This window comes from Lipophrys pholis (genome assembly GCF_963383615.2).
Source record: "Lipophrys pholis genome assembly, chromosome: 3".
Lineage (NCBI taxonomy): Eukaryota > Metazoa > Chordata > Actinopteri > Blenniiformes > Blenniidae > Lipophrys > Lipophrys pholis.
This window is the reverse complement of record NC_137627.1, coordinates 16075708-16087611: the sequence shown is the minus strand read 5'-3', so window position 1 is coordinate 16087611 and position 11904 is coordinate 16075708. Positions and strand designations below refer to the sequence as shown.

At 42.4% G+C, this 11904-nt stretch overlaps 1 protein-coding gene across 4 annotated transcripts in view; it reads right to left on the bottom strand.

Moving 5' to 3' along the window:
• Window positions 1-2877: 2877 nt before the first annotated feature.
• Window positions 2878-11904, bottom strand: part of rsrc1 (arginine/serine-rich coiled-coil 1) — a 148097-nt gene continuing 139070 nt past the window's right edge. For all 4 annotated transcript variants that reach the window (XM_080460396.1, XM_080460398.1, XM_080460399.1 and 1 more), the window contains 3 exons: window positions 10121-10227; window positions 5652-5759; window positions 2878-3439 (listed from right to left, as the gene is read on the bottom strand). In XM_080460396.1, coding sequence (XP_080316522.1) covers window positions 3347-3439; window positions 5652-5759; window positions 10121-10227 — 308 coding nt within the window. In that variant the 3' untranslated portion in view covers window positions 2878-3346. The remainder of the gene's footprint in view (window positions 3440-5651; window positions 5760-10120; window positions 10228-11904) is intronic.

The following is an 11904-nucleotide window of genomic DNA, read 5'->3' as shown; positions in this document are numbered from 1 at the left end:
GGGGATTTATTTAGAAACAGTTGGCCAAATTGTTAACAAAAGTTATAGAAAACATATTTCCAAACGTTACGAATGTTTTGATGTGCTTTTGTTGTCAGTGCTCCCAAAGTGCGGGACTCGTCACTCGCAGAAAAAAACTGCAGGAAAAAGACGACAACTTGTTAATAACAATAATATAAATAAAGGGCAGCCGAGGATGGTGTCTAGGAGGACTGTGCATACATAACAAATAATCCCTGTTGGATTTAGAGTATGGGGGTGTCGGTGATATTTTTGTGTAATTTAATGTGCTGCATATGTCGAGCAAATTTCTTGGACATTGGCGAAACGTGCTAAACGTGTTGCTCGTGGTAGATGTTACAAATGTGAAAACAATGTAGGGGGCGCTATGGAGCCGTTTTACCAGACACCTGCGCAATGACCATCAAATTTAGAATTTAAAATCCACTAATATAAACTGAGAGTTTGGGCATACTCCAATTTTCAAAGTGCTTTTGTTTTGAAATAACACAAATTCCTTAATATTTACTGAGCGGTATTATGGGATAGTCAACTTCACTGTGATGTGGAATGACTATATGATAACTAGGAATCTTTGAATTTATCCAACTTGAAATCAGGCAATATCATATCGAGTGTTTGGTCATATTACAATTTTCAAATGCTTTTATTTTAAAATGACACATCAGAGTATCCTAATTTTAACGGACTGGTATCCTGGGAGAGTCCATTATCACTGTGATGTGGAATGACTTTATGATGACAAGGAACTTTTGAGGTAATCCAACTTTAAAAAGGGAGATGTCATGTTGAGTGTCTGGTCATGTTCAAACTTTCAATTGGCTTTTATTTTGAAATGACACATCAGTTTTAGCTGGGACTTAGTGAGTGAGTGACATCCTGAAGTGGTCTACTATCAATCTGATATGGAATGGTTTTATGAGAACAGGGAATTGCTTTTTAATATCAGTCGGATTTTAGAGGGATTGGAATCCAGATGTGCTATTTCAGGGGGCTCTTATTTTGATATTCCACATCCTAAGGGTGGCCTACTATCAATCTAAAGTGAATTGGATTTATGGCAACAGAGGGACACAAGACAAGACAAGACAAGACAAGACAAGACAAGACAATCTGAATTTGCCAGGATATGCTGGTTTTGTTGGGCTTTTAATTTGACAGAAGTGATTAGAATGGGCTGCTGTTTAGTGCACGCACGCGCACACACACACGCGCTCACACGCACACGCACCCAATGTATATAGTAATTAATAACTGACTGAAACTGTTTCATTTTTTTGCTTCGCAGGCTTTAAGTTTTATTAGAATCACTTTATCAATAGTTTGCATCAATGACACATCCATTTATTTTGTCTGTTGTTGTGTGTCATTATTGGCATATTAATTTGTGTTTTATTAACTAACTTAATGAAGGCGAGATGTCTTTTTACTGGAACCCCAATTTTATTTTGAAATCTGTTTGGGGGTGCGCTCTTACGGTGATGCATGGTGTACGGGCCCACCGCGAAACCGAGCGGAGGCTGCCTTAACACCAGTCCACTGCAAGCTCCCTGCCACGAGGAGGATTTAGAGCTGCTGTCACTCTGACAACCTGCCCACGCGATGTCCTTCCGGCCTTCTCATTGGCTGGATATTCGGAGCGCTTGGACCCGGTGCGTTTGTTGTGGGTGGCTGCTATGACAACGGCCTTCGAGAAATGTCTCCTTAAATTTCTTGATCGACAAGTGACCCCCCCCCCCCCCCCCCCCCCCAAAAAAAAAAAGTTGTGTTAAGAGTTTATCTGAGTCAGAGAGACTGCGACTCTGTAAAGTCTCAGTATCAAAGTTACATGAAGGAACTCTGCAGGATTAAATGACTACATTCAGTGTCAATAGTGAGTTCTGCTCTGGCACTGGTCAGGTGTGAAGACACGTGAAACAGCCACTTGACATGCAAGATAAGGGCGCGCGCGCACGCACACACGCGCACACACACACACACACACACATAAATTTCCCCCATCGCTTCAAACGACTCATACTGTCAAATCTAATACGTGCGTTTGCGTTGGTGAATCCCCGGTGCATTCTTATTTATTATTTCATTACAGCACTTGCTATTTTGGAGAGTATGGGAGAGCGACACACCGTGTCCCACACTGGGTATAGGTTTACCATCTGGCAGGTCCACAAATAGTCCAGAGTGCAGACCACGCTGACACGAATACATCTGTGCTTAAACAGCAACACACAACACTGGGGAAACATAAACACACACGGAGAGAGAGTACTTTAAAGACGATACCAGAAGTTATTCCAGATGAGTAGTAGTAGTAGGCCACAGGTCACTGGAAATAAGAACTTGAGTCGTTTCAAGTTACTTCTTTAGGTAGTATTGTTAGTTTTACTAGATAAAGAGAAGTTCTGAAGTTGAGAAAAATCTTTTGTCCCATCAAATGGTGGTACACGTTATGTTGTTCAGTTTGAATTAAATCACAAACACAATCTCATGCAGAACCTCATCATAAGACTCGTCCCTGAGATAACCAGATTGATCGTTTTAAAATAAAAATCCAATATTCAGATAAACGCTAAGCGAAGTGACATCCCAGGTTTTCGTAGATACAGACGACTGTTCTGAAGCATCTTTCATGACGCCGACTGGTCGAGTGAGTTAGTGCAGAACTGAGGCGTTGCTTCTCCAGTAAACAGAAGTATAGTGAAACAGCAACAGTGAGCTTATTCTGACAGCCAGCAGGTGGAGCAGGTGGAGCAGGACGGAGGTCTGCTGCGCCCCAACTGGTTCTACTCTATTTCTAATTTCAAGACAGTAATGAGTTACCAGCCTGATGCTGGCGATGAGAAGGACATCATGTTTCATTGTGTTTAGTGTAAAACATCAACACCAGCTTTATTTACTGAATTGATCACAAAAGACAAAACGGATCAGAATTCTGCCTCCACATGGCAACAGATCATCAGATCAACAGATCATCAGATCAACAGATCAACTGATCAACAGATCAACTGGGAGATTTTCCTTCATTAAAAACAAATGAAGACAAAAAAAAAAAAAAAAAAAAAGACAGCAGATTGTTTATTTAACCGGCTCGTTCCTTTTAATAAAAATATTAAGCACATCAGCACCACAAAAACAAAACGTTCATTTGTGTTGAAAAGCCTGTCGAATAGAAATTAATGGGGAAAAAAACAACAACAAAAAAAAATGTTGTGACGTCCAAAAACAAACCAGATCAAATCTGAGGGGGATTAAGACAGGAGCAGCAGACTGGTCTGAGTGAAGGAGGTGTGGACCAGGAGGGGCGGTCTGGACAGAGGGCTGTGTCTCAGGTGACAGGACTTCCCATCAGCCTCTCCTGTCGCAGGGACACCAGCCTGGTCAGCCACAGCTCCTCGGCCTTCTCTTTGTCCATGAACAACTGCAGGTCAGCGCAGACGGGAAGGTCAGAGGAGGGTAAAGGACAACTTCAGGACAAGACAGACATTCTTGATACGTTCAGGATGTTAAACATTCACATGTTGCATTACGTTTCTTCTTTTCTTGTTATTTTATTAAGTTTTTGTAAAGTGTGTGGCGGTGGTTTTCAGAGTGTGGACAACCTTCAGTGGGGTCACACTGAGACCTTCTCCCAACAGGATCGTTTGGAATTAAAAAGTTTGGAAAAATATGATGAACTAAACCTTGATTATTCATTAAAATGTGTATTTAGGTCAGAGTTGACCATAAGTGTACAGGAGACCAGTTGAAATTATATAACAGTCCGCTACGATAATATACAAAACAGCATTCCAGATATTTTCCCAGAGTTCTGTTTTCATTGCCAGTGGATTATTGGTAAACAATAATATCTTGTGATGTGAAAAACAGTTATTGCTTTGCGATCCATTCCAGGAGCTGGAGGGGGGCAGTGTGGGCTGATCTCTCCCACACTGTAGAGACTCCTGGTGTGTCAGATTCTACTCCGCCATCCGACCAAATGAAACCATGAATATACATTTTATTATTATATCAACCGTCACATTTACCAGAGAAGGTTTTGTATTTCCTCCATCAGTTTATTTACCAAAACAGAGGATAGAGACATGCAGCTACCAGTATTCATCGAAGACCAAATTATATTCGGACATAAGTACTTTACCGAAATTTGCATTTCATAATCTATATTTAGACTTGACTCACTGTGAACTCCTGCTTCTAGTAATTGTGACAGTAGTGTTATGGCTGCTCAGTGCTATATTTAAACATTGTAATTGTCACGACCCAGATGTGACGGAAGCCTCTCCTGGACCCACGTGGCCTCAGCGTCGGTACGGACACTGTGACGATGCTGCTGCACAGGCCGACGTGTGGCACCCGTCTCTCCTTTTCCACTCGGTTCACAATGTGCTAAAAGAAATCCGCTTCTTCAACAGACAAGTCTTCTTGCCGTGCGACGGAAAGAGCAGACGCGTGTGACTGGTATTCAAAGTAGTAAATCACCAGAAGTGATGATATTGATTGTAAGAGGGCCATAAAACTGCGGCTGCAAGTGTCTGATGAATGAAGGCATCTGTTTATTAGGAAGTAACGTAATGACTCTGAGGCCCAGATTCAGGGCACCGAGACATCGGGAGGGAAGTGCCAGATTATTTCTATACTCACTAAATGTGTTTGTGTCACGATGAGAGATAATATTGACATGCTGGCTGTGTGTAGACACTGTACATCCACGCGGTGATGTGTGTCTATTATTATGCAGATTGTGGAGCGACGCCCGGGCACGTCAATCCTTCATTACTAACCTGCGCTGCTTACAGCTGCACTGCATGTTACCGCCGTGTTAGATTCAACACCAGCGAGTTCTTGTCTGTCGGCCCCGCGCTGGTGTCACGGTGCTAATGAGGGTGTGTGTGTGGGACGACAGTATCTGAGCCGGGCTAATGGGACTCATCTGTTCTAATTGGGAGTGGAGCTGGAGCTGGAGTTGGGGCCGGGCCCCGCCTGGGGCATATTGCTGCCATACATCAGCCTGTCTGAGACTGTGTGTGTGTGTGTGTGAGCTGGGGGGGGGGGGGGGGGGGTGTTGTGTGTGCATGCGAAGGGGTTATCTGCATACGTCAGGGCATAACTTGGTTTCCCCAGTGGAGATAGATGACTGAGAAGCCCCAGGGAGCGTTATTGGAGTTTAAAGTTTTCCTTCTCGTTTTTCATCATTGGTCTGGTTCGGAGGAGGAGGTGGAGGAGGAGGAGGAGGTGGAGGAGGAGGAGGAGGAGGAGGAGGTGATGTTAGAAGGCTATAAACTGCTCTACCGCAGGGTCCCAGAAGATACGATGCGCCGTATGAGAAGGTGCAGAAGTGGTGTAAATGGAGGTGCGGTGCGAGGAGCGGTAACCGCGGCAGAGGCGTTTTCAAATGAAAAAGTTTACCAAGTTTATCCATCAATCAATAAGCCGAGGCTCCGCGCTCATAAAAAGCAAGACGGTGAATAAAATGACAAGCACTTGTAGCCATGCTGGAGGATTACAAAGTGCTCATTGGCTCAGAGGTTATTACAAAGTGTGTGTTTGCGAGCTGCATGACAACCGGGTGGCGACGTTGAAGCAAACGGAAAAATGTAACGCTGAGAGAGGGGGGGGGGGGAGAGACTTACACTGGGATGGGCGAGTGTGTCAGTGTCGTTGTAGACGATGGAGATGGGAAGAGTGACGTCCGGAGAACTCGCCCTCTCCGACTCCTGCTTCACCTCAACGGGCTCGGTCTGCGCGCACACACACGCACACACACACACACACACACACACACACACACACACACACACACACACACACACACACACACACACACACACACACACACACACACACACACACACACACACACACACACATTACTATTAAACAAAAGCAATACGAGACGATGAGAAAAAAAAAACATTCAAATCAGGACAATTGAGCTTCACTGCCACCACGTTCTATTGAGCAGTCTCAAACTGTTCAGTCACATTCAAACATTCAGTATACAGTTTCATGCACAGACTCAAACATCAAGGGGAAACTTTGACAAAGTACTTGGGAGCAACTTTGAGCTCAGTGTGTTTAGAACAAAAAGATACTTTAACACAAGGACAGGTGAGGCCAGGAATTGAACCTGACAATTGAAACTGACACCCAAAACAGCAATGATCATTTTAAGCTGATTTCATAGTTTCCAGGATTATCAACTCATCTTAAAAAACTGTACTGCATCCACCTTCCATGATAAATGTCAGAGGATCTTTGAAGGATTTTATGTTTTTACAGAGTCACTGACTGGGTGCTTAAGGACCGACGTTTGCATGTTCTCCCTGTGTGTCTTCAGGTATTATATACTTTGGTTTCCTTCCTCAGTCCAGAAACCAGTGTTTCAGGTTAACTGGTGACTCTTTGTTGCCTGTAGTTGTATCGGTGTTGAGAGTACATGACTGTTTGTCCTGCGAAGGAGACCATCTAGTTTCACCCTGCCTCTCCCACACCATCAGCTCATGTCAGAACTTGTGGATAATCTGTTTGATATGTTACGTTTCAGAGAGGAAAACGCATCTTAAGGTGCCTCACACGTGACAGATACAAACATTAAAAGGTGAGTAGAAATAATATAACATATTAATAGTTAATACTTTAATAATACAGTTAGAAGTCTAAAAGGAAGTAAAACTATATATTCGACATGAATGAAACATTAAAACACAAAATTTACTGTGTGGAAGCTGTGATAAAGATGGCGTACACAATAACAAGATGATAAGATAAATTAATGAGAATAAATACACAGAAGTAATGATGTGAAGGACAAGGCACGACTAAACGAACGGACTGAAGAGGTGAGTTTTTCGATAGACTCCTGAGAAGTACAGAAGAAAGACAAAAGGTGGAAATGTCTTTTTTTTTTACAATAAATGCTAATGCTAGAAGTTATAACAAAATGCTAAATGGAACATATAATGTACAACTATATATATATATATATATATATATATATATATATATATATATATATATATATATATATATATATATAGAAAAAGGGGACTCGCAACAATTTCAAAATGCACTTTGACTTTTGTCCAGCAGATGGCAGTAACAGACAGGCTCACGAGGTGAACCTGGACACCAGGAAGCAGCGCGAGGCTCTGCTCGTATCCTGCATGTTATTCTTACACTTCACTTTATTCATCTTCTGATGTAAAACATCTTCTTTTTTTTTTTTAATGAACGCTGCAATTCTAAATCAACAATTTCAAATGAGGCAAAGTTGCAAAGTAACTTTATCAATTCTTATAATGAAAATAAATAATGACTTGGAAAAGTAATTTGTGCGTGACTCAGTGGGATGCTTTAATTATTTGTTCATACTTAATCGCCGTAGTGTTGATTTATATCATTTTCAGCAGTTAGGCAGACAGTAGTGTGACATCTGCTCTTGAAAAACAAACGAATGAATGAATTAAAATGAAAAAAATCTGCATCAAAATGTTTATTACGGCGCTACGAGTGCAATTATATCAGCCCCCGGGGAGCGGGACAGGGAGAGACAGCAGCTCTACAACTGTTTCCATTTCCCACAAAAGTGATCTGCTCGCGGAAACGTAAGTCACTGTAAATGAGTTACTCATTTCATAATCGGAATCAGTCACCAGCGTGCTATTGTGACAAGTCAACATGATTAGTACATTTTTAACATGCAAATATTAGGGGGGGGGAAAACCATCTCCGGATGAACTGCAGCTTGGACATATCTCTGGAGAAATGGCAATAAATAAATAAATCAATAAAAAATCGAAGGAAAAAAACCCCTCTAAAATAAGGCGTAAAACACTGCGGAGACATGCAGGACAAGTCTCCGTCCAGCCCTGGGAATATTCCTGGAAACTGGAGTCGGACACACATTTGAACGGATGGCCTGCTCCCCTTGTTGTACTTGATAAGGAAGAAATATCAAAATGAATACTTTGCCAATTCCATTCATGTTTCAAACACTGCTAATACCAGCCCCAGAGCAAGTGTTTACCCAGTTGGAATTATCCATTTAAAATTCATTTGGCAGCACACAGAAAGTGAGGGAGATATGAAAACACACAGACTAATAAGCATGGCGACGCGCCAAATATCAGATAGGATAACAGTCATCACATTTCTTGGGAACTATATGCTGAATATACATTTCTAATGAAGGCAGCCTGCTTGAAAGAAAAAAGAAAAGAAAAGAGGCAGGGTTTTCTCTTGAAGAGCGACTGTAGGAGATATTAAAGGATTCACTCAGCTCGCCTCATTAACAGTAGATTAGAATTTATTAATGGTCACAACTCAAAGCTGAACGCTTTTAAATACTAAATAAACCTCACAAGCATGTATTCTTGGGCAATAATACTGAAACGCAATCGAGCCATATGCAAACGTTTAGGTTTTGGCCCAATCGAGTCAAAAAGCTTGAATTATTATTACATTTTGATTTAAACCCAAACGTGTCAAGGGTTTAAATGTCCTTTATAAGGAGCGACAATTCTTGTTGTTGCAGACATTGTAAGCTGAAGTTATTTTACTTAGAGGATGAAAATCTTCCTCAAACACGACAGTAATGTCCAGATCTTTTATGTCAGAATAAAAAAACAATATTCAAATGACAGATCTGAAACTCAAGAGTTGTTCAAAAAATTGTGTAAACTTGAATTTGCAGCTGATTAATCTACTTACAAAAACTGCTTTCTTTATGTACTCCAATAAGTTATCTATCCCAAAAGTAAGCCAATATATTTCCATCATGTGTCGTGAGCCACTTCTATTTCATGCCTTTGGTTTTAGTATCATTCTGAAGGTTTAGCGGTCGCTTGTTTATCGAATTAGTATCTTACCATAATTCCAACTATAACTTGTTACACATACTGTTAAATCAAACCTTTTACTCTAAACAGTATTTATAATTGTAACTGTGTTGGACCAGCAACATGAACAGAGTGCACTCTGCCTTTGCCCATAGTCAGCTGGAATCAACTCTGACTCCAAATTGAACACAGTAAGAGTAGAGAATTAAAGAATGAACACATTTTCAGCTTAAACTTCATGAGAATTTAAAACACAGTCTCTCAAAATATAAGAATATTTAACAAAATGAGATTTGTCTCTAACCAGAAGCCATCACCAAGATGTAGAAGACACTTGAAACTGACAAAATTTACTTTTCAGTTAATTCATTGGGCCGCGGCGAAGCTAAACGACCCTCAACAATGATAAAGAACTCAAATTAATGTTGAGGACAAGATCAAAAAGTGTGAAGATTTGTGACGACATTCACAAAACCCTTAACTTACCAATCACATGCTGGTGTTTTAAGTTGCACCTCTATGTTTCAGTCAGAGTTTCAACGTCTTGGCTAATCTAATTAAAGCGGCTGTTCAGAAGCGCACAAACAAACGCTCTCGATCAAAATATATAGATACATGGAGCTTCTATATTAGACCCTCACAAGGTCTAAAGCATCAAATCAAGCAGACCGGTCCTGAAGAATCCCGTGGTTCAGCACATTCCTACTCAGGTGGGGTAGACTATTGCAGTGCATGAGCAGTCGGTCCGTGCTGCGTACAACCACACGGGGTCGCGACCTTTGTCAGGCTCAGCGAGATGTACGGTATCCCAAATGCCTGTGAGGGTTTGCTGTCACATGTTGTCGCCGATCTTTTCCAAACAGCCCCGAGCCCCAACAAATCTAATTGCCGTTTCTTCAGAGACGGGAACATTTCAATAATGACTTCTGTGTTTTGTCTGCATCTGCACCACCGGGTGGTGGAGGTGGTGGTGGTGGTGGGGGGGGGGGGGGGGTCGGACTGGAGAAGAGGGAGGCAGAGGCTGGCTGTGGCCTGCTGTGGCTTTTGTGTGGGTGCCGCCGCTTTGGAGGCGGCGAATAGCGGCAGCGTCTGATGAAACCGTCTCAGGTCGGAATGAGCGGCGCTGAATGGGAATGTTTGATTTGGTCTGGGCTGTCTCTGGACAGACGGCACAGCTTTGCAGGGAGGGGAAATTCAATAAGAGACCGAGTGAAAAGCCGGAGAGAGTGAGGGGCAGGGAGAGAAAGAGAGACAGAACGCACCTTTATGTCATCCCGGGATGATTTGAAAGCCTGAGGAACAAAGGAATCACTCTCGATGGCCTCCAGGTCCTTTATCCTTCGCACTTGCTCCTCCAGAGAAGTTCCCTCTGAAACACATGTTACACAGGAGGAAGCGCTGAACAAAAAGCATGCACGTGTGCAGGAACAGACACGCATGTACACAGACAGAGAGTGTTGGCTGTCCCCTGTCATGTCCTGAAAGGCAGCAGATTTCATTTGGACGCGGCCATCTCTCTGTGTAATGCCCTCTGACACACACAATATGAAATATCTGATATTCTCCTATTTTAATCTTGGCCTCCGTGCAAGAGGACGCTTACTTAGCCAAGGGCATGGAGTTTCTACAAAAGGCAAAAGGGGGGGAAAAAAAAATACTAACAAGGTAATAGCCAGACAGTGAATTACACTCGGATAATGCATTCTAAAATAATCAGAATATGAACACAAACTCACTGCAATGGAATTTCATTACAGAGACTAAATGTGATTAGGTTTCATGCAGTTTTCATGTATCAGAAAGTGTTTTTGCTTGAGCTTGTCCAATCAAACGAAAAGACGCAAAAGGGTTTCCAATAAATTACTCTTGGATATAAACACATCAGGATTCTGCATATCGGATAATAAATCACTCCGAGGATTCGGGAGCCGTCTCTGTAGCGTAGGAGGACAAAAATAGGTGTGCTAGGAAAGTTAGCGACAAAAAAAAGAAAAGAAGAAAAAAGGCAGAGTCTGAATGCTCCTATTATTCTCTGGCTGTCAATCTTTCTACTGATCAGTCAATATTCATCCCTCTCTCCCCCATCCATCCGTCCTCTCCTGCACTCTCCCATCTCTCGATCTGTCAATCCAGCAGACATCCATGTTTCTGTGCAGCACTCATGTAGGCTGTGTCATGAAAACAGGTACACACACACACACACACACACACACACACACACACACACACACACACACACACACACACACACACACACACACACACACACACACACACACACACACACACACACACACACACACACACACACACACACACACACACACACACACACACACACACACACACACACACACACACACACACACACACACACGGACTGGGATACAAGGGCTCCCACAAGTACATGTCTTGGAAAACGGAGGTACTCATACACTCATGGCTTGCATAAATTCCTACATCCACTATACTACATGTTCTAATTATAACATACATACGCGCGTGCGCACCCGTGCTCGCAGTGCACACTCACTGTGAACAACTGAAGCTAATAGCAGGAATTAATTCAATCCATTAGCAGCTACAGAAAGGGTGTCACAACAGATCTTCATGGCCCCGGTGTTTAATGAATAAATGAATATTTGTTCCAGCTTTCATAGCGAAGCGTCACATGCTATCTACCTCTCACACACACACACACACACACACACACACACACACACACACACACACACACACACACACACACACACACACACACACACACACACACACACACACACACACACACACACACACACACACACGATTATAGTTCATAATAGCACTCAAACAAACTTGGTTTTGATTTTAATGCAGTGCAGAATTGGACAACTGAGTGACAAGAGGAATAAAGCCTTCCTATATGACAGACTATCGGCCTGTCATCCAGTGTGGGAAGATGTGAGCAGAGACGCATCGCACAGCGGCTCCAAAAATAGTCATTACCTTGGCTGGGCTGCTAGATGAAGCCTGAACACTGGACCAATATCCTCCTCAAGACTGT